This window comes from Rhineura floridana, chromosome 9, assembly GCF_030035675.1.
Source record: "Rhineura floridana isolate rRhiFlo1 chromosome 9, rRhiFlo1.hap2, whole genome shotgun sequence".
Taxonomy (NCBI): Eukaryota; Metazoa; Chordata; class Lepidosauria; order Squamata; family Rhineuridae; genus Rhineura; species Rhineura floridana.
Window position 1 is genome coordinate 3423081 of NC_084488.1, and position 23823 is coordinate 3446903.

General features: G+C 41.7%; 1 protein-coding gene across 5 annotated transcripts in view; it reads left to right on the forward strand.

Annotated features, from left to right (window-relative positions):
- The window catches only part of FOXJ2 (forkhead box J2), a 44949-nt gene that overhangs the window by 13274 nt on the left and 7852 nt on the right, over nucleotides 1-23823 (forward strand). For 4 of the 5 annotated variants that reach the window (XM_061584295.1, XM_061584299.1, XM_061584296.1 and 1 more), the window contains 7 exons: nucleotides 14923-15275; nucleotides 17004-17078; nucleotides 17878-17946; nucleotides 19243-19383; nucleotides 19651-19849; nucleotides 21404-21706; nucleotides 23672-23773. In XM_061584295.1, the coding sequence (XP_061440279.1) occupies nucleotides 14943-15275; nucleotides 17004-17078; nucleotides 17878-17946; nucleotides 19243-19383; nucleotides 19651-19849; nucleotides 21404-21706; nucleotides 23672-23773 (1222 nt within the window). In that variant the 5' untranslated portion in view covers nucleotides 14923-14942. The remainder of the gene's footprint in view (nucleotides 1-14922; nucleotides 15276-17003; nucleotides 17079-17877; nucleotides 17947-19242; nucleotides 19384-19650; nucleotides 19850-21403; nucleotides 21707-23671; nucleotides 23774-23823) is intronic. The other variant, XM_061584298.1, reaches the window with a different exon arrangement.

The following is a 23823-nucleotide window of genomic DNA, read 5'->3' on the forward strand; positions in this document are numbered from 1 at the left end:
ACAAGTCTTTTCCTGAGGGCAGCATGCCGCTGAGCATCAGTAGCTCTTATGGAAAGCGGTGCAGGCTTGCCTTGTTTTTCTTCTTCAGTTTGCCTGAAGCAGCTTAGAGATATAGAGAGGCAGCTGGACAGCCATCTGTCGGGAATGCTTTGATTTGGATTCCTGCATTGAGCAGGGGGGTGGACTTGATGGCCTTACAATTCTATATTGCCCCAAATCAGACCTCTCTGTCGCCCTCTTTCTTTTCTCTCCACAAGTGCCCTTCAGACACACAGCTGTATGGGAGCTGCTTTGTGGGGACCTGAGGGCCCCAAGGGACTGGGGGCTGCATGTGAATCTGGTAACCACAAGAGTCTTTCCCAAGTTCCCTGTGCCTGAAGTCTGATGTATGTGTTGATCACAGGCAATATAGTAGCAATAATGAAAAACTGTTATTGCCCAGCCTTATATATTTTGAGGCATTTCCACCACCTGGGGACCAGTTGTTTTCCTCAGTAGTTGCCCAGATACTTAAGTAGTGTTTTTCTAATCTTCTTCCCAGTGAGATCAGGGTTTGTGAAAAGAAAGTTTGAATTTTACCACTTTTCTGGTGCACATCCCCTGACCTTAATCCCTACCTCCAGGATTCTTACTGTTAGATGCCATTGGCCTGCTCAAGCCCTTATCTCCTCCTCTTCCATTTTTTTTTAACTGACACCCTCAATGTCGTGTAGACCTTAGAAGATCACAAGATGTTGTTGGTACATTTTAAGGGATTAAACATAGTTTTCTCTTAATTTGTAAAAGAAAATATTTTTGTGTACCTAGGAACTCTCCCAGTTACTTAGAAAGAACTACGTTTGTTTTGGGTAGCCCATTTCACTTCCAAACTGATAGGCATTCAACCACTTCTAATGAAGGGAACAAGAGGGTACCTGTAAAAAAAAAATTCAGTCTGTTCTTAGCCCCAAACTGGAGTGTTGTGTTCAGGTCTCCAGCCAGCCTGGAACAAGATTCTTGTAGTGCTCTTAGGACTGGCAGAGGAATCTGAGATTTCAGAAAGGGAATGGGAAATGAGGCCAACCTTTTTTTTCTTTTTCCCACTCTTTTAAATCCTTCCTGTGCTATAAAGTGCTCTGGTTTGTGGCTGGTTGCCAGCCCTGAACTTGAGAGACTGATTCCTCTAGTGCAGGAAGGTTTCTGGAAAGTGGGAAAGGGAATGAAAAGTGTCCTTTTCTTCTCCACTTCTTGAACCCTCTCTAAATAGCATGGGTAAGGCATCCCACCAACCCTAGTCCCCCTTCCAAGATTGGATGGAATCATGATAATGGGAAAGTTCAGATGTTATTGTTGGACCCCATGGTGCAGTATTCTAGCGAGCATCTCTGCTCATTCATTCTTCCAGTACTATTGAAGGAGAATGTTTGCCCAACCTTTCATATTGATTGCCAGGGACATTGGGATGATGATGATGATTGCAGTGGGGGACTACTACAAAAGGTGTCCTGTACCCTGATTTCCGTATGTTCTACTTAGTGCACTCTTTGCAGCCATGGCTGGTCAGGGCAGCACTGATAATTTTCTCATTGAACTCTCTGTATTTGTTTTGTGTTTGCTATCGTTTCAGAGTCTTTAATGTTACCAGGATCACAAATTTAAAATCCTTGATGCACGTATCAAATTTAGTAGCCCCCAGTGAGGCAGCCTGCCCGCTTATACTCATGGTAGTTATATTTGGCACATGGACTGCCTGAATGAAAAAAAAAAGAACACATTTCCAGTTTTAAAAGCCTTTACTATCTAGTCTCTGGGATATGATTGTTATCCTTTCTCTCTTTTACATTCACCTTGTTTAGATGTCATTATTTTTCTTTGTCAAGTACTGTATATCTTTAGCATTATTGTGTGGTGTAGTGGTTAAGGTGTTGGACTACGGTTCAAATCCCCACACAGCCACGAAGCTCCCTGGGTGACCTTGGGCCAGTCACTGCCTCTCAGCCTCAGAGGGAGGCAATGGGAAACCCTCTCTGAATACCGCTTACCACGAAAACTCTATTCATAGGGTCGCCATAAGTCGCAATCGACTTGAAGGCAGTCCATTTTTTCAATTTTTGTAATATAACAAAATATTTTACAAAAAGTTGAAGCGATGACAGGCTACTGCAGGTTACAATAGAAAATAGAATATTTGGTGCATCTTGTTGAAAGATTAGTCTTGTTTGTATCACATTGGAACAATATGTTTCAAGATCATGTTGGGTCTTGCGTCTCTTTTTTACTTAACATGAGAATTTGAAGTTTATCTTCAATAGGTAGAGGTTATTGCTGATCATACAGATTTGAGAGTGCCAGTAAAGTTAAAGCAGCAAGATTTTTCAGCCTGAAAAGTTTGAGATTAATGAAGAAGGCTTGTCATATCAAATGAAATTTGGCGTACAGAATCTATCTGGTCAAATTTTAGAAAAGTGTGATAGCAAATGCCTGAGTTGGCATTAGTTTAAAAGATTTGCATTGAAGTGCAAGCCCCCCTTCTAATACTTTCTGCATCCACGCACAATAGACCTTCAGTTTCTTCTTTTAGCAGTTGAGATTATGTCAACAAGTCAATGGTATTTTAAGAGCTTCCCTTTGCTGGCTTGATGAAAACATGTTCTGTATCCCTAAATTATGAAAGTTCAAAATGTAAGACTTCATGTTAGTGGGTCAGAGGTGCTGCATTTGAAGTTGTCACTTGGATAATAGGTCCAATCATTTTTAGACTTTTACCTTTAACTATTTATATGCCAAGAACAAGGCAAGAAAGATATTTAGCTTTCTTTTTAGCACTAAACCGAATACGTTGTACATTATACTATTTTATGTTGAGCTTATTGTTATCCATGCACAAACACTGTTGACTGTTTGCAATAGTAAATAGTAAAAACAAAGAGGTACTTGACAACGTGGATTGATCTACACAAATTCTAAAATCTGTATCTGCTCTTTTGATCCTCAGAGTATTGCTTTATTTAATTAGATATTTTTGTGCTGGCCGCATAGCTTTAATTGGTTTCTGTGTTTATGCATGAGACTTTCATTTCTCATTTATTTTATATTGTAAATGTGTCTGAGAAGAGTAAAGCAAAAGCATCCTGCTGTGGACAGACATTCTCTCTGTAACAAATGCCTTCATGTTCATTTAGCTCATGATGTCATACAGAACTGTGCAAATTAGTGTGTGTGATTGTCATTTTACTCTGTTAAATGCTTTAAGTGCTTGGATAGAGAAGTGGCAGATGAATTCTATCAATAAAAAGACCCAGAGGCAACCCTCCTATGAGACAAAGGGAAGCTGCCAACACAGATCGTGGATATTGGGCAGCAGAGTAGAAGATAGGTCTGCCTATGGGCCATAATCCACTAGACACCTAGAGTGCAATCCTAAACACACTTACTAGGGAGTTAGCTCCTTGTAAAGAAGCAGGTCTTGCTTCCAAGTAAACATGCATAAGATTGTTCTGCCAGAATCTTCATTGCTTGGCTTTTCCTTAACTTTTAAAATGGCCTTTCTTCTATACATGCATTTTATTTATTTATTAGATTTATTAGTTGCCCATCTGGCTGGTTGTCCAGGCACTCTGGGCGACGTACAGAATAAAAACATACAAATACATTAAAACATTAAAATCTCAAACTGTAGTAATAAAACCTAACCCACCCCAAAAGCCTGTCTGAAGAGCCAGGTCTTCAAGGCCTGGTGGAAGCTCATCATAGCCGGGGCATGGCGGAGATCATTTGGGAGGGAATTCCACAAAGTGGGAGCCACAATTGAAAAAGCCCTCTCACTAGTTCTCACCAGTCTAGCTGTTTTAACTAGTGGGATAGAGAGAAGGCCTTTTGAGGCTGATCTTGTTGCGCGGCATCCTTGATGAAGCTGGAGGCACTCTTTCAGATAGACTGGGCCGAGACCGTGTAGGGTTTTAAAGGTCAAAACCAACACCTTCAATTGGGCCTGGAAAACAACCAGCAACCAGTGCAACTCCTTCAGCACTGGAGTGCTGTGATCTCGCCGGCGGCTGCCTTTGATCAGACAAGCTGCTGCATTCTGTACAAGTTGCAGCTTCTGGACCATTTTCAAGGGTAACCCCACGTAGAGCGCATTACAGTAGTCTAGGCGAGAGGAGGTGAGGGCATGTACCACCGGTGGGAGCAGATGGTTGGGAAGGTAGGGGCACAGCCTCCGTATCAGATGGAGTTGATACAGTGCCGCCCGGCTCACAGCTGAGACCTGAGCCTCCATGGACAGCTGGGAGTCGAGAATGACCTCCAGGCTGTGGACCTGGTTTTTCCTTGCCATTAGATTTACCAGACAGGCAAATTTTGGTTTGGAGGGGATCAGAAAAGGGCTGTGCCCGAAGTATTTTTATTTAGGACAGGAATGAGGAACCTGTAGTCTTCCAGATGATGTTGGACTACAGTTTCTATAATCCCTGACCACTGGCCGTGCTAGTTAGTGCTGATGGGAAATGTAGTCGGTTTTTGTATTTGGAGGGCCACAGGTTCCCCATCCCTGATTTAGGATAAGAAAGATTTGTTTCACTTTGACAAAATAAATATGTTGAGACAGGTTGAACAAGCTCAGTTTATCCTGTTTCTTTGAATCAGATTAATGTAAATTTTAACAGCTGCTGCAAAACTGATAATGGAAGCCACAGATTTGCAGACTCCAAAGCTGAAAATGTAAATGTTTGTTATAGAATTTTTTTCTTAAAAAGAAACTAAAGTGAATGGGATTTTGTGTGTACTAATTGTCTTGCACATTTATTTGCACCATTTATGTACTTTTTTTTGCCAAAGCATAGTAATTTACATTTTAGAACAGCTTGCAATCCAAGAGGCATGAAACAAAAGGAAAAAGAAATGGGGAAGATGGAAATAAGGATATTTAGTTACGAATTCTTTCATTTGTATTATATAATGGTTATACAATCACCAGGTGGAATTGCCACTGCAAGAGCCAGTTTTGGGAGAAGAGAGTCCAAATGCCAGTTGGTCCTATCTGAGCCAATGGAAGAGGCTTTTCTGTCTCACCTCTCTCTGAGATAACCATTAAAAGGGTTGGTAATGGAGACAGGTCTGGGAGAGGGGGAGCCAAATGTCATTCTGTCACAACTGGACAGATGGAGGAGGCCTTGCCATCTTTCCTCTCTCAAAAGCGCATAGGTAGAATTGCACCAGGCATGTTGAAAAAGCAACAACAAACCTTACCTTTTTAGTGTCTCGCACAGCTACATCTCATCTGTGTGTAGAGTGGCTCACTCTTAGCATGCCAGGGGTCTGTGGTCTGCGCAGGTACCACGCCAATAACAACAACAGTAAAACATGATAACCCACCCTTCCTCCCAGTAGGAGCCCAGGGCAGCAAACAGAAACACTAAAAACACTATAAAACATAATAAAAACAGGCATTAAAATAGATTAAAACAAAACCTCTTTAAAAATTATTAAAACAAAACCTCTTTAAAAACATCTTAAAAAGCAATTACAGACGCAGACTAGGATAAAGCCTCTACATAAAAGGCTTGTTGAAAGAGGAAGGTGTTAGTAGGCGCTGAAAAGATAACGGATGGCACCTGTGTAATATTTAAGCGGAGGGAATAATAACATATAAACTTTAAGCCAGCTGTATAAAATACTTCATGGATATGTTTTTCTTGTATACCTGATGTTATGTTAAATTCAGACTTTAATCCAAGTGTTCAGAGGCTTATTGACAATGATTTGTTAATGACGATTGATTAATCTGGTCTCCATGACTTGTATGCTGATACCATCACAAGACTTAAAGCTAGTTCACAGTGAGAAGCAGGTAACTTCCTAGTTCTTTAATTTTTTTCTGAATAGCACAAGCTGGGACAACACTTATTCATTATCAATGATCTACATTGGTGGTTCTTAGATTTCCTCTTGTGCGTTGGTCCCACAGCACAGGGCACTAGCTGCTTGGTAACCCATGAACTAGCTTGGCAATCACATGTTTCTTCTGTTGTACAGCTTCTACCCACTGAAATCCTGGCTTTCTGATTCCAATTAAAAACAAGTCATTCAGGACTTGTAGGTGGCATGGCAGAGTTTAAGCTAAAGTGTTGAGGAAATAAGATAAGTGTTCATCTTCCTTTGTTGAGACGTTGAGGAAATGTCAATATTTGCCCTATTGTTACATGTTAAAAATATAATTATTGTGATACTTTTACCAGTATTCAAGTTAATTCAGGTTTGTTTGTTTTTAAAAAAATGATTCATAGTGGCTTTCCAAATACTAACAATTAAAAATTTTCTCTCAGTTTCTTCATTACTGTAGTGCCTATAGGGGCAGGGCTCTGGCATAGTGATTGTGATACATTTTAGTCTGATTACTGAGGCTCCTTTCTCCACCTTTTGGTTTTGACTCTCAAATTATATCCTCTTGAGGTGGATCACTCTCATATTGTAGTTGATTTTCTTCTCTCCCCCAAACCAGCTGAAAATACTACTTCTCTATTTTAAAAGGAAAAAGTAAATGATACGATTGTTATCCAAACTTGTTAGCCAAGTTCCAATTACTGCACATGTGTGAGCCCCCCATCATGGCTACCATTTGCAACAGGATCTAAATAATAAGAAAAAGTCACCATGGCAGGTTACTCTGAAGGTTTCTTTACAAGCCTTGTGCAACTCATAGGCTCAGGCACCAAATTTCAGCATGATTTCAAAATGAATATTTAGAGTTCTGCCACAGAACATTTTTCAGACTGAAGATTGTGTTGCTTATAACCTTAATGCTTTCATTACTACATGTGAAAAAATCAAGTTTTGTTATGTGAAGTCAGAGGCATGGCTTGTCATTACATGATGAGGCAGTGATGAAAGAATTTAGCAGAAAAGCAGGATGAGTAAAATACTGCCTTCTACCAATCAGTGGCATTCAAAGTGTTGGGAATCTGAGACTAGGGGCTGGATTCAGTTTTCAACTTAAGGTCACATATATTAGTCACTGCACTGCATGTTTTCTGGAGAGCAACAGCTAAATGGCACTTGCATTGAAATGTGTCTATTTCATGCTGCAAGGTAATAGCACCTTTCTTACGTGTTCTGAACTACACAAATTGCCCTGTGCAAGTGTAGAAAAAACACAGAATATGGTACAGTAGGGCCCCGCTTATATGGCGGGTTCCGTTCCGGACCCCCGCCGTAAAGCGGAAAATGCCGTAAAGTGGAACCCCATTGACTTTAATGGGCCGTGTCACGCAAAAATGATGCAAAAATGACGCGAAAACATTGCAAAAGAGAAAAAATTAGCTTTTAAATTAAAAATGAAAGCTGCTGCATCAGCGGAATGCCTTAAAGCGGAACGCCATAAAGCGGGGCCCTACTGTAGAAGATACATGGTATATGGTAGAGGATATATGGTTCAGCTTCCTGAATCCTCTTGGATCCATACATATGTTTGAAAGGGTATGGGTGTTAAAACTGTTATTAGCAATAATGGAAAACTTTATTTTGGGGTTGATGGAATGTTGACATGGTCCACACCCTTGGGAAAGCCTCTTGGCTTTCAAAAGTTAACTTTGTTTATCCTTGGATGAGAGTGTTTCACTCCCCCAATTCCATATCATACATATAAACTACTAGTATCTTGACCCATTCCAATCTGGGTTTAGGCCTGGTTATGGGACTGAATCGGACTTGTTCGCCCTGATGGATAACCTTTATTGGGAGAAGGACAGGGTAATTGTGACCCTGTTACTCTTACTTGATCTCTCTGGGGCTTTTGATACCATTGACCATGGTATCCTTTTGAGCCGACTTGGTGAGATGGGTATTGGAGGCACTGTTTTACAGTGGTTCCAATCCTATCTCCAAGGTCGCTCTCAGATAATAGCATTGGGTGACTGTCTTTCGGCCCCCTGGCAGTTGTGCTGTGGGGTGCCACAGGGTACCATCTTGTCCCCCATGCTGTTTAACATCTATATGAAGCCCTTGGGAGCAGTCATCAGGAGATCTGGGGTGAGGTATCAGCAGTAAGCTAATGATATCCAGCTCTATTTCTCTGTAACATCTGAATCAGGAGAGGCTGTGCAAGCCCTGGACCGGTGCCTGGACTCGGTGATGAGCTGGATGAGAGCTATATTGAGTCTGAATCCTACCAAGGAGGAGGTGCTGTGGGTTGGTGGTTCCCAACTTCAGATAATTGGTCAATTGTGTGCTTTGGATGGGGTTGCACTCCATCTGAAAGAGGAAGTTTGTGCTCCCGGTTCCATCTTTGCTGCTAGAGACCCAGGTGACCTCAGTGGCTAGGAGTACCTTTTACTAGCTTTGGCTGGTAAGATAGCTGTGACTGTTTCTGGACAGGTATACCTTGACCACTGTTGGCCAGGCACTGATAACCTCCAGACTGGATTACTGTTATGCACTCTATGTGAGGGCTACCCTTGAGGTTAGTCCAGAAGCTACAACTGGTGCAAAATGCGGCAGCATGACTGCTCTCTGGGGTAAGATATTTTTTGCTTTTGTTTGCTGCCCTGGGCTCCTTCTGGGAGGAAGGGTGAGATATAAATTTAATAAATAAGTAAATTAAATAAACATGTTACTCTGCTGCTGAAAGAATTGCACTGGCTACCTATTAGCTACTGGGCCAAGTTCAAGGTTCCAGTTTTCATGTACAAAGCCCTATGCAGCTTGAGACCAGGATACCTTGAAGATTGTCTTACCCCTTATATACCCAGTCAATCACTGCGCTGTGCAGGTGAGGGTCTCCTGCAGATACCATCTTATCAGGAGGTCTGTTCTGCACAACATAGAAAGCGGGCTTTTAGGCTTGTGGCACCAGCATTTTGGAATTCCCTCCCCTTATATATGAATGAATGAATAATTTTATTTCGGTCATAGACCAGCCAGTATAATGTAAACATCAAATACACAAAATGGGTTTTACAATAAAATCACTAAGTGAGACATGTAATATATAAAATTAATAATACTGATAATATATAAAAAGAAACCAAGAATTAAAATATTTAATCCATGTTTAAGATCTTCTGTCTGCAGAGGATGGCTGCTGCACAAAATTTAGCTACCCTAAGTGTCACCATTGGGCTAGAATCTGCTAACAGAAAGTAAAGATAATAATCTTCGGACTTTATAGGGAACTCATGTAAAATAGTGATAAAAACGTGCCGAAGACCTCAAGCAGGGCAGATGGCAGAACGTTGAATCTAGCTTTATTTAGTAACTGTTAAGTTTGTCAGATAACACATAGGTAAGAATACTCTTCGGTTTAAGATCAGAGTGGAATATGCCACAGCCAGGCTTAGATTGTTTTGTAGTTCTGTATCCTTAATCCGTTGGAGAACAACTGATTTGGCCTTAGTAAACCCAAGCTCAGTAAGCACCTCGGGCGAAAAACCTAGGGCATAGAGTTTGTTATATACGCCTCACTTCCACCTAGATTGAAAGGAATCTGCTAGTGTCAAGGGGGCCAGTCCTGCAGGTGTAAAGATCATCTTAAGCCAGTAATTAATTCTGTAGGTCCAAACATGAGATTCTATGAGCAGAAAACCAACCTCATGGCGTACGGCCACATTGGGTACATAGGAGGGAAGGCCTAGAATGGCTCTTAGGAATTTAGATTGAATGACTTCCAAAGGGCCAAACTCCTCAAACACACAAAATTGCGCTCCATAGAGCATCTGTGCTATTACCTTGGCACTAAAAACCTGGATCGCTAAGGGGACATATTGCCCCCCTTTGCCGTAATAAAAGGACAAAAGGGCCTTGGCAATCCTCTGTGCGTTCGCCGTTGCGTAGGTAATTTGCGGTTTCCAGGAGCCAGAAGAATGGAAAATAATGCCCAGGTACCTATAGATTGTGACCTGCTGGATCCGATGGTCATTTATATGCCATTTGTGCTTAATCTTTTTCTTAGTGAAGATCATCATTTCCCCCCTTATATATTAGACAGGCGACATCTCTGTTATCTTTTCAGTGCCTATTGAAGACTTTCCTCTTTCAACAAACCTTTTAAGTAGAGACCTTATCCCAGTCTGTGTCTGTGCTGGTATTGCTATTTAAGATGTTTTTAAAATACGTTTTTTGAATGTTTTGTTTTAATATGTTTTTAAAGATGTTTCATTTTAATGTGTTTTAAATTCTTTTGTTTTTAGGATGTTTTCAAGTGCTTTTAGTGTTTTTGTTTGCTGCCCTTGGCTCCTTCTGGGAGGAAAGCTAGGATATAATTTTAATTAATAAATAAATATCAACTCTAGTTCGGTATATTATCTTATTTCTGGGTCTAGTGTTACTTCTTTCTTCTATCAATCACTTTCTCCATTCTTTAGGATTCTAATCTGATCTCATTCTATAATCTCATTCTAATCTGATAGATTCTCCTACTTAGACGAAGAATACTGTTGTAAACTCAAACTGCTTCTAGATCAAGGAAGAATCCAGAAAATCCTTGGCTCTGTTATGAGGAATTAGTAAGAACTGACCCTATTATAATAATTTGTGAGATAGTAGTTAATGTTTATCTTACTAAAAGAGCATTTCTGGCATCATTAGGCTTGGCTTGATAGTCACTGCAATACATTTTAATATTGGCATTTACAGATACAGAGGGGAATTAGGAGTGATGGAGCTGAGCCCCCCCTCCCCAGCTATTTTAGAATGTGACACCATTGAAAATCTGATTTGGTAAATAATCATAAATCTTACAATGACCCATATAATATATTTCAGTGCTGAGAGGGGTATACGTACTGGGCTCCCTCCCTCCCTTTTTTTAGCTTGACACCATTGAAATTAGGATTCAGCAAAACTTCACAAATCCCTTGATACCCACCAATCAGTGTACTATTAAGTGTCCACTGACCAGTATTTTTACTATATGTGCTTCCAGACAGAGGTAATAGCGCTAACCTACCATTATAGGGATGTAAAGACATTGATGTAATCTATGTGAAGTGCTCTGAATACTGTTAAAATAATTAGTGTAGTGTGTGGAGCTGATAAGCTAGCAGATACACATTTGAGAGAGTGATCACATAAGCTAGTGCTGTTGAGCACTTGTGTGAGTCCTTAAGGTGGATGCTGGGTACCAAGATAGCATCATTTTGTGTTATAGAAGCAGTGGTGTATGATGGATCATTGTGTGATGGCACTGAGTACATACATGTCTGGATTTGTGCAACTGTTTTCTGTCATCCTGGAATACCTACTTTTTTGGAAACAACTACCAGTTGCATTCATGGTCAGATGGGCGTTTCCTTCCCTCAGCCAATCTGCTCCTACAAGAAATAAACTGCAAGGGAAACTGATTTTTTCCACCTCCAGGTGGTCAGTCAGTGTCTGCTTGTTAATTAATATGTTAGTTGAGCTTGCAGGTTTCCAGTCTTTTAAATGCACCAGTTCTATACTGAAATATATCCCCTCCTCACAGATCCTGCAGGGGAGTGGTGTTGCAGACTCTACCACTCCTCCTCCTCCTCCTCCTCCTCCTCCTCCTCCTCAGTACAGGCGTCCTTCCCACAAGTTAATGGTGTAGTAGCACAGGTTGTGGAGTCAAGCTCAGAATCTTTGGCTGAGTGCTATAGTTGCCTCAAGCAGTAGATTTTATTTTTCACTAAGGGCAACAAAATGAGAGCCAGACATATCCAGCTCATGGGGCAGAATCCTGCAGGCAATGCTCTGGCACAGCTCCTATTCATTTTATGAGGTTTGTACAAGAGTACCTACCACTATTTTGTGCCCATGCTAATATGTGTCTTGTGGAGGGTTGCCATTTGCTTTTCCATTACGGGTACCAAAATATTGTCTTAAGCTAGCTATGGCACTATTGAGTGCTGTTCTATTAAGCAGGTTGAGTGAGGGAGCCTGGATTTTTGTGATACAGATCTTGTTGATTTCTACAGCAGTTAAAATACTTACAGTAATACTCAAGGACAGGAGAATTGACATTTTTACCCCCCCCGTGTCATAATCAGTCATCACTGCCTTAAACAATCTTGTCAGCTGCCTTAGAGGCCTATTGGCAGGCAGAAAAATGAAATATAAATATTTTAAACAAATAAATATAGCAGTAGCTCATTGTCCTTATGGACCCTTGTTCCATCCCTGCTTCTAGAGGAACCAATGCCACGGTAGGGCAGGGGAGGATTGAGAGGTTGTTTGGTCCTAAATCAGTGTCAGTAGTAACACTAGTCTAATTTATGGTGTCCTCATGAAGAAGGACATTTGCATATTTGGGCACCTGCTGAGGCATGTGTCCCAGGAGGAAGTCCACGACCAGCTCCACAGAGTTCTGGACCTTGTTCTGCTGCCTCCTTGCTGTAGCTGCCTGTTCTGCTGCCTTCTGTAAGTGAGGACTGATTGGAGTGATGCACAGGAACAGCTGTCACTGCTTGGCTTCCAGAGTGATGGTGCAGATTAAGCCTGGAAGAAAAGGGCAAGTTAATGGGTAGCAATGAGGGTAAGGTGGGCGTACTTGGGGAGGGGGCTGTGCCAAGAGCATCTTGCTCAAGGGCCCCGCAAACACTGGAGCTGACTCTAGGTGCTCAGATTGCCATGAATTTACAGGCTGATATACATAGGTCTCTGATTAGCTTTATGTTGATACTACAAATCGCGGACATGAACATTACATTGTAATAAGACATTATTTCCCAAATCTTTGATGCCCAAGACAAAGTGTTGCTGTTTTCCTGGAGTAAAAGCGTAGGCACATTTCATACACTCTCAAAACTATGCAATAGTGGTGAATTCCTAGAGGGCAGGCACCCTCCTAGTAGGCATGGGCTAATCCAGGTGATGCAACTTCCTGACATGCTGCCCTCTCCTTTGTCCATTCAGTCTGTCAAGACTCAGGGACGGGGCTGTGCTTTCTAGACAATGATGCTTCTGAAATTCCTTTGTGCCTTTAAATGGTAGTGTCAACTGCTGAAGGGAATCCTGGTACATCCTTGCACCCATCCTTGGGGTGTTGCCCTTGCCCATATATTGGCATAGAAAGGCAGAAATCAGTGATTTCCTGCTCCAAAAAAGTAGTGTTGAATGCACTCAACATGGTGGCCTAATCTTTCAAGACATATTTCAGCTCGTGTAATTTGTAGGATACTCTAACAGAGTTTTTTCTTTGCTTTCTTTTCTTCTTTTAAGTGTACAATAACAAAGCAGGAATGAAATACCTCAAACAAAACATAATACGTATCCTTTACCTATTCAAAACCAGGGCTGTGGAGTCGGAATCGTGGAGTCGGAGTTGGGAGCAATTTTGGGTGCAGTCGGAGTCGGTAGAAATGTGCCAACTCCAACTCCAACTCCGACTCCTTCATAAATGTCAAATGTATATTAACTAGTAATAACACATTTACTGTAGTAAAATGGTAGCACAAGGCATTTCATCACCACCACATGAATGCAGAGCTTGGAAAAGTTACTTTTTAAAACTACAACTCCCATCAGCCCCAGGGATTGGGCTCGTAGGAGTTGTAGTTCAAAAAAGTAACTTTTCCAAGCTCTGGATTCACGTGGTGGTGATGAAATGCCTTGTGCTACCATTTTACTACAGTAAATGTGTTATTACTAGTTAATATACATTTGCCATTTATGAAGGAGTCTGAGTCGGACAGTTGAAAAATAGAGAAGTCGGAGTCAAAGGTCTGGCATACCGACTCCACAGCCCTGTTCAAAACTTATTTCATTATTCCCACATAATGAACATTATATGGGAAATACAATTTAAATGTCCAATACAGGCAAGTGACCCAAGCTGACAATAAGGACTAAAGTAGCAAACACTGTGGCAATAAATCTTTCCAAAAAGACTTCTCAGATCCCGGTGGCATTAGATTATCACCTTGTTTAGTAATCAATGTTATGAATGGCCTCCACATTGCCATGAAGTTATCATACCTTGATTTTAATGGTCAACTTCCCCATGTTTGTTGGCTTTCTTTGAGGGGCTGATACTAGATTCTGCAGACTACACAATTTTTCCTTGTCTTTCCAGCTCTTGCAAAACGTTTAAAAAATCTGCAAACTCAATCCATCTCATTAAAAATATATTATGCAAATCGTTTGCATCACTTATTCTGACAAGCATTTGTTCTTAGGGCTTTGAATATTTTCAGTTGATGATATCTAAGGAAATACTTTTCCGTTAATAGAATTTTTCTTGGATATTATTGCAATTTCTTAATGGGCCTATCACGATTAAGAGTATGTATGTTTTTCTTTCCTTCTTGATATACATTTCATGGTTCTCTCAATATCTCGACAAGTGACCCTCTTCCTATAGCAGTTCCATGTTTGCCATATTAGGTTTGTCATCAAGCACCATATCTGCAAAAAGTATGTGTGGCTCCCCAGACTGATACTGTGATGTTGCTTTTTGTATGGAGAATTACATTGGATTTTGTTTCTTAGCTGTGAAATTTTAAAAATGCTTCAATAAGTTTTCTTTCCTCCCTTCTTGTTGTTAATTTGTAACGTGAAGATAGCTGGGGCTTATATGCCTTTTCATCCATAAATGATAAGCTAGCCTTGTAACTAGCCCACACAAATTTCTACCAGCCTACCTGTGTTCATTTACATGTTGCAGTAATTTGTGGTCCAACTTTCTTACAGCTTCCCTTTTTGTGTTGTCGGGAGAGGATTCTTACTCTCCATTGGTGACAAAAGGAGTGACTATTTACAAGCCTGTGCTAACTTCTCTAAGTCTGGCTCATATAGTTGTCTTCTCCTTTCCTGACCTGTATAACTAAGCAAATACAATGTTATTTGTGGCTTTGGAAGCTGAGTTGTTGGTGTCCTTAACGATGCAGCCTTTGTTTTAGCCTTATGGAGCGTTTTCCTTGTGGGGGAGAAGAGCCATGTAGTAAGATTATATTTCAACAGCCCTATCTGTGTTTGTCTCTTTCTCCAAATTAGATACCTTTGCCTCCAGCACCATGGCCTCTGACCTGGAAAGCAGCCTCACTTCCATTGATTGGCTCCCACAGCTCACCCTTCGAGCCACTATTGAGAAATTAGGGGGTGCTTCCCAGTCAGGTCCCCCAGGGGCTGGTAGGAAGTGCTCTCCTGGCTCGCCCACTGACCCCAATGCTACATTGAGCAAGGACGATGCTGCTGTCCATCAGGATGGGAAGCCGCGCTATAGCTATGCTACTCTGATCACTTATGCCATCAACTCATCACCTGCCAAGAAGATGACCCTCAGTGAGATCTATCGCTGGATTTGTGACAACTTTCCCTACTACAAAAATGCTGGCATTGGATGGAAGGTGAGAATGCTAAAGACCCGGTTGTTGCCCCTATAAAAAATCATTCCCATTTAACATGATACACTTGTTTAATAGTGTGATCATGCCATGAATGCACATAATGCTTTACAGACTGACTGTAGCAAAAAGACAGATCTCTGCCACAAGGTGGTTATGTTCTAAATTTTGACCAAAGGGGGAAAGGTGAAGACAGAGGTGAAACCTTCCCATGCAATATTCCAATGTCTAGGTTAAATCCCACACATCTCTTCTATACACTTGAAGCCCCTTCTGTATTTCAGTGGATGATATTTAGTAGATATTATTTATTGCATTGGCTGCCAATTAATGACTGGGCCAAGTTCGTGCTAGTTTTGGGACCAGGATACGTGGAAGATAATCTTGCATACCCTGTTGATCACTGCACTCTGCAGGTGAGGCCTTTCTGCAGATATAATCTTATCAGGAGGTCTATTCTCCACAATAAAGGAATTAGCAGCTACCTCTTGTAACTCCCTCCCATTAAATGTTAGACAGGTGGCTCTGTTACGTTTTTAGTGCCTACTGAAGACATTCCTCTTTGAAGAAGCCATATAGCTTGAGTTTTTTCTGTCTGTGTCTTTATTGGAATAGTTTTCAGTTGTTTTTAGATGTTTGCCACCCTGGCCACTTTGGGAAGAAGGGGGATATAAATTTAATAATAATAATTATTAATAATAATAATTAAAAATAATAATGTACCTGTTTCCTTCCCATGAAACGTCATGAAGCAATTAACAATAAAAACATCAGTAATAAAATACAGTTTCTAGTCAAATGCAGATAAAGAGTAGAATAAAAATTTCTATTCAAGAGGCTTGTTGGAATATAAACTACAGATTCATGTTTCTAGTGCTTGTATGCTGGTAGTAGCCAACTTTCTTTGGAAGTGTGTCACAAGTCAAGACAAAGTGCATCATTAGTGCACTTTAGTTGGATTAGTGGGCTGTAGCAAATATGCAGCCTCCCACCTGATGTCAGGGCAGCATGGGATGGGTGGGCAGAAGTATATTGCACAACGACCACTGTGTGCCACTGATTGGCTACATATCTTTCATACAACCCTAGTTCTTCCTGCAGAGTAACGGAGAAATTTGTCTTTCAAGGGGTTAGGTGAGGCAGTCTGTGCTGTTACTTTTGTCTGAGGAATTGCTCAGACTCAGTAAAGCAGGGATGGGGAAAGTTTCTCAACTTTTCTCAGTTCCCTCATGGGCCGCATGCCAGTGATGTGCAGGGACAGAGGCAAATGTGGGTAGAGAAATGGACCTTTGTACCGCAGGCTACATTCCAGCAACAAAAAATTTAAAGGTTTCTATACTTGCACATCTTCTGAGGGTCTTGCCTTTTTTTTCTGTTCAGAAATTTATATTGTGTAGGTAAGAGATGCAAAACCAGCATCCTGGTGATGAGTTTGCAATTGTTGACATAGGTTGGGAGCCTGGCTGCTGCTTCTCTAAGGCCCTGCTGGTGGGAGGATCTGCAAAGGAGTCGTAGCAGGCGGGGAGGAGGTTGCTTAACACTCACTTTCCTGCTTGCCGCATCTTTCCCAGCACCTCCTCCCCTGTTTCCCCCACTTGATGTGGCAAGTGCAGAGCTGGGCCTGAGAACCCTGGCTGAGGGAAAGCAGGAGCGTTTCGTGTTAGGCGGGTTATAAGGGGACGAGTAAGGAGCCTGCCTGTCTGCTACGTCTCTCTCCTTTTGTCTCCCCAGAACTCCATTCGTCACAATCTGTCTCTGAACAAATGCTTTCGAAAAGTGCCTCGCCCTCGGGATGACCCTGGAAAGGTGAGGGATGTAGCTGTGTTTGACCAGCATGTTCAGGAAGTTTTCTATCAGTGTTGTATTGCCTTCCAAATCCTCAGCCCTGCGTTTTCTCAAAATGGGGCAAATGTGAACATACAGATTAATTAGTGGCATAAAATATGCAGGCAAGTCATAAACTGTGCTCCCCCTTCTCCAGGTTAGAGCAATTTTTTGAAGCACTGTACAGGTTTGAGTAGAATCTGTGCACTGTTATTTATTGCAACTCAATAAGAGAAAAAGAAAGCATTCAGGCTTTGTTCATCTGTATCTATCAATGAAATAGTAAAATCTGGTGAGTTGAAGTAGCTTTGCACTCTTCAGTATGTGTACATTTGTGAAAGCTTAGGGAAAGCAGTGGGACTTTGTATCCTAGACTGTAATGTGTGTCTTCATGACCCTAGTGGTTTCTTGTAACAGAAACAAAACAGATCACATTTCCTGAGAATTTATTGCATTTCTGCAATGGTCATTCTACTTCATGGTTTTACATCAGAATTGCTATTCTTGTCCAACCAGTTCTTCCCAAAAACATTTATTAGAGACTGAAGGATTACTAGAGACGGAAGAAATACTGAAGGATTATGACATCACAAAAATGTGAATCGAGGAAGATGTTGCAAAAGTACATTATTGCCATATAGACAAAGGGCTTGTGCGGCAAGTGTAGTTGATAGCTCTAAAAATCAGCATGCTGTTTGGCATAGTGGATTGCACGGCTGCTGTTGCTGATATAAAGGGTTGATTTTATACTCCTGTCACCAGTAGATCTTATTCTTTGCAGGGTTCTTACTGGACAATAGATACCTGTCCTGATATCTCCCGGAAGAGGCGACACCCACCAGATGACGATGTAAGTGTGACTCCCCATCCTACCTGCTACCCCAAAAATCCAAAGGGCTATGTACGTGCCATGATTCTGCAGGGCACCAAAGAAACACACTGGGAATAGAATTCAGTCTTCTGAGAACCTCCACTTTCATGTCTTTTTTTTAAAGCAAGTTTGTAGCTTTTATGGGTTTGAAGAAATATTTAAGAGTGTATGAGCAATGCCTGGTGAAATTTGGAAATAAAGAGGGGTGGTTGCAAAAGATTTCCAGCAGCCAAGGGAAGGAGAGGCTTCAATGCTTTGCCCTCTCTATCTTAACCCTGCTCCATTATTAGCAGAACCAGAATTATTTTTGGAAAGTGGCAAAATGCATAATAAATCGTACACATTTGCTTAATTTACATGACTTTAAAATTTTCTTTGTAAATAATTAACTTAATCCAATATTTTGGAGAAAAAGGTCAACCAGACTTTTTTCTGGATATACTTATATAACTGAGAATGATTAATAACTGCAAGTACTATATTATTGTAAGAACAATCAGCCAAGGTGCTATGGTTTATTGGAAGTAGAGTTGCAATGTTTAGGTTGCATTCCTGAGTACCCAAAGTTGGAGTAAGCCCCATTGATCATAGTGAAACTTGCTCCTGAGCAAATATGCATAGGATTGCACTGCTAAATTAATAGGTTAGATTAATAAATTTAAAAACTTAATCAACCAAAAAGTTGACATAATTAATTGGACAGCATTTTTTTTAAAAAATACTGCTTTTAGTGTAACTGCTTATAAAAGCTGCAGGTGGCAAGTACCATCTAAAAAAGGCATTCCGGCTTTTCTCTTGCGCTTGGGAATGCCCTGTTTATGATGATGCCAGTTACAACACATACCTGCATTATCCGAAAACAAAGAAGGAGCTTGGTGCTTCAGAAATACTGTTTTTAACCCATATGCAAACTTAATTGATAGATCAATTGATTAATCAATTAAAACATATAATTAATCAAATAAAATATATTTCATTGGGTTACAGTACTAATAGAAAGTTCACTCACTGTATTTCACAACAGGTCTCTGAAGTTCTCTCAAAAGTTGCATCTTGGCTAGTGATTTTTAAATAGGCAACCATTGGACTTGGAGTTTTAATTTTCCTGTTCCTGTAGCATGTTGTGGGGCAAATGATATCCCCCTTGATTGCCATAATTGCCCCTCTCCAGTCTGAGCCATGCATTTCGTGTTGACTGCCCAGCTGGTTTCAGCTCTGCTGCTTTATGTCTCTTGTCTGTGTGTTCCTTATGCACTTACTTTCCCATCTGCTCAGTTATCGCAGGATTCCCCAGAGCAAGAGGCAAGCAAGAGCCCGCGGGGGCCTGTGTCTGTTGGGGCAGAAGTGTCGCTGTCCCCGGAGTCCACTCAACAGCTATCCTTGCAAAGCACATCGCCTATTGGCAATTACAGTCAGGTGAGTGGAGATGGGAAGGGAAAGAGGAGGTGCCCATGGGAAGAAGCAGAATCAGAAGACTTTTGAGGAGGAGCTGGGAGGAGGGAGGAAGAAAAGGGGAGGAGGGTGTTGCAGAGGAAAAACAGGCATGGATGGTGAAGGGTAGGATAAGTAAGCTTTTGCCTTGAATTTGAGCCAGAGCTAATAGCTGTGAAGATGAAAAAATGCATATAAAACTCCTGGTTTCAAAAGGTTAGATTTCTGTTCATTATCCCTATTTGTCCTCAGCAGAGTGCAGGGCCTGTGGACGTGGCGGCAACAGTGGCAGGTGGACAGGGCCGTGAAGGGACAGATGTGCCACCTCCACACTACAGTACCAGCAATGACTTGAAATTCTCCTACTCGGAGATCAACTTCCAGGATCTGAGCTGGTCCTTCCGGAATCTCTATAAATCCATGCTTGAGAAATCCTCCTCATCCCAACATGGTGAGTCGTAGCACCCTCTCTATTACATGGTCTGAAAGGCTGGAAGGGGCAGAGAGGAGGTGTTTGCACCTGGACAATGATAATGCCCCTCAGCTTCTGCCACTGGTTAAAGTCTCTGCTGTGATACCTGTGGCTAGCCTGTGGTCCATGGGCAGCATCAGGTCACTCGCATGGGTTTTTCCCCTTCCAACACCATATTGGTAGTAAAGTATTATTATTATTACATTTATTTATACCCCGCCTTTTGGCCAAAGGCCCTCAAGGCGGCTTACAAAGAAAAATAAACACAAGTATAAAAATACATCAATAAAAGCAATGCAATAAAGTAGTGTGAAGTAGCGCTTTGCATGCTCTTCTGGCCTGGAAAGTGCTGCTTTAAGACTGGTCTGGTCAGCTGCAGCTTGAGAGGAAGCTGCATGCTGCGTCGCACTTGCCTGGTGCCCTTCTGTTTGGGAAATAAGATCTTGTCTTAGAGTACTCTTGGATTACACAGAGGCCACATGGATGGTCTAATTTCCTGCCAGGTTCTTCAGCATAGGGTGCTGGATTCTTTGGCCCAGTTGTGTGACTAGAATGGGGCTCCTACCCTATTAAACAGCTCCCCTCAGCTGAAGATGTTGGTTTGCCCTAGAGAACAAGTTAAAAATCCTATGTCCCTTTTTCAGCTGAACCTCTTGTTTTGTAGAATTAAAATGGCTACAGAACTAGGGCTGCTGACACTTTCCAGGTTGTGAGTTTTTAAGACGGCCTCTTAAAAGGGATGTGCCTACGCAGCAGGAAAAAGGGAAAGACCCATAGCTGGTTTGGGTGAAGTGCTAGAAACCAGGCGCAAAGAGATAATATTGTTCGTCCCTCAACTCCAGAGTACTTGGGATTCTGTGATTCAGTTACAACCACTGGAGGGCAGCATTTCATGAAATTTACCTTGTTTTTTATGATACATGCAGAAAAAGGCTGAGAAATTGTGGACCTAAGCTGCTGTTGAATAATGAAAGTATTAATAGAAATGTGATCACTGATTTATAATGGAAGGACTGATGTCTTGCTCTCTTAATGTTTGGGATTGCAGAGGATACTAGCCTCATTTCTAAGGAAGAGCAGATATAGAACTGATCCCTCTAATTTGTATATTTTAATGTGGGGGGTAGCTAACCCCCAGTTCGGGGCAAAATTTGGCTCCCCAAGCAGAACCTTTGGGCCCTCCAAGACCTCACCAATTTTGGCAGTGGTACCAAAAAGAAAAGAAGAAGTAAATTGGATGCAGGTGTGGGTGTAGTAGAGCCCAGTCAGTGCCTTGATAGGGATGCGGATTGCCCCCTCCCCCTGCCAGCCATCAAACGTATCTACGATGAACAGAATGGGGGCAATAATGTGCCTCTGTGTGTCCTGTCTTTGTGTGTGCGTGCGTACAGAAGGATGTGCATGATAAGTGTGGGTGCCCATGCCTGCTGCTGGCATGTGGCTCCTGGAAGCCTAGCCATAGTTGAATGTGGCCATCAGGCCAAAAAAGATTAGCCATCCACTTTAATGTTTTTCTCTTAATTCTCCCTTTAGATTTCTCTTCCCTTCTGGGTGAAATGCAGCCCTCCAACCACAATTACTATATGTACCACCAGCAGCAGGTGCCCTCCTCAGTGGGAGCTGCACCCCCACTCCACACTCCAACCTCAGAAGGCTGTCCATCTCAAGGTGGTAAGCAGCAAGGAGGTGACAGCTATGGCCCCCCACCTGTGATGTCCATTCACCCCTCCACAATGCAGCATGGAGGATATCACCAGCATCAGCAGCACCACCCACACTCCCATTCGCAGCAGCAGCAGCAACAGTCGCAAGCTTCCATGAATAATGCTAGCTTTGGTGAGTTACAGCGTGGGAACACTAGCAGAAATGTTCATTGAATTAAGGATGGATGGATATGGCTAGATATTATGCTGCAGATTTGCAGATGAAAGAGTTTTGATATGTTCCTTCTGGGCAAAACTTGAAGAGCCAGTCCACACTGTACAATTTTAGCTATGTACCTAAAGTGAATGTGAAAAGCTTATGTGTGCAAACCTGTTTTGTTCAGGAAGCCAGAATTGGCTGCAGCTCTTGGAGTGTAAACTGCAACTGGAATTAGCAGGTCCATAGCTTAGGGATACTCCTGGATCCAACATTGTCAGTGGAGTCTCAGGTGACCCCAGTTACTAGGAGTGCCTATTCCCAGCTACAGCCCCTTTTGGAAAGGGATGATTTGGCCATGGTACTCCATGCTCTGTTAGCTTCCAGATTGGATTGCAATGCTAGATTACTTGGAAACTTCCAGCTGGTCCAAATTACTGGCTAGGGTTCAATTTAAAAGTCATATAACGGCTGTTTTAAAACATCTGCGTTGGTTGCCTGTTCATTTTCAGGCCCAATTCAAGGTGCTCACATTAGTGTTTCAAGGCTTAAATGACTTGGGCTCCAAATATCTGAAAGACTGTTTCCTTCCCTACAGACTCTCTTGAGTGTTAAGATCAGCAGAGGGGGCCCGCTTGGTAGTTTGACTGCCTCAGAATTTTGAGGGGTGGCAACCTGGAAGAAGGAATTCTCTCTATCAGCAGCTAAGTTGTAGAATTCCTTCCCCATGGAGATGTGTCCGGCACCTTCATTATGTAGTTTCCATCACATGCTGAAGATGCACCTCTTTACCCTGGCCTTTGAAACTTGAGATGTATGTTTTAGGACCTATCCTATTTTTGTTACTGTAATTTGTTTTAAACTGTTTTTAACGTCGTATTTTTAAATTGCTGTAACCTATCCTTGGAACTTATGGTGAAGGATGGGTAAGAAAAATAATATGTGAAATGGTCCAGGGCCCATATGTATCATGAGTGCCTTCAGGTTGAATAAAAATAGTCACATTAATGTTGGAGGTGATGAGGTATGATGATGAGGTATGATGAACTTCTCTTGGAAGTTCTCAGGTCAGCCTAATGAAGCTGTTTAAGTAAACCAAACCAGATATTCTGCTAGGATGGGCTACTCACAGTACAGCCCATCCTATAAATAGACATCAAGGAGAGTGTTGTAGTTTCTGCTGTTGTCCAGAGGAGAAGAATATCTGTCCCACCCACATCTGGAGATCTCATGTAGATGCAATCCCATCTGGATTATTGCAATGCATTATACATATGGTCTGAAATGTAGCAGCCAGAGTTTTGAGTGGCACAGCTTGCACAGATCATGTCTTACCAATCTTAAAAGAACTTCACTGGCTGCCCATTACCTTCTGGGCCCACGTCAAAGTTCTGATGATCACTTTTAAATGGCTTGGAATTCAAGTTCTTGAATGACCACCTCCTGTCCACACACACTAAGGTCACCAGCTAGTGCACTTGTCCAAATACCATCTCCATCAGATGTGAGGTTTGTCAGAAGATGGAAGAGGACTTTTTGAATAATGGTAGTGGTAGCCTAGCTATGGAATGCCCTCCCCAGAGAGGTATGCCTGGTGATTTAGGTGCCAGGCAAAAACAGTTTTATTCACCCAGAGATGTTAAATATTTTATATTAAAAATGACTTTTAATTATGCTTTTAACTGCTGCCTATTTATTATTTTTGTGATCATTGGTAATAAAAAGCAGCATGTAAATATTTTAAACGAATGAATGAATAAATAAACAGAATTTGGAGAAGAGTAGCCAGGTACCGTGAACAGGCAGATTGTTTTGAGAGGGGCTGTTCAATTCAGGATTTTAGTGAGGAATGTATTGGGTACATATTCTGTACTTAATATAAGGTATGGGGAAATAAGGATACTATGCCCTTCTTGACTACTTTGTGTCCTCCATTTCCAGCATTTCCCCCCGAGTGGTGCTCCAACATTGATTCCCTAAAAGAAAGTTTTAAGATGGTGAATCGACTGAATTGGTCTAGCATTGAACACTCCCAGTTCTCAGGTGGGTCGTGTTATGCTACTTCCTTACACCCTTCATTTTGGTAGAAGGGG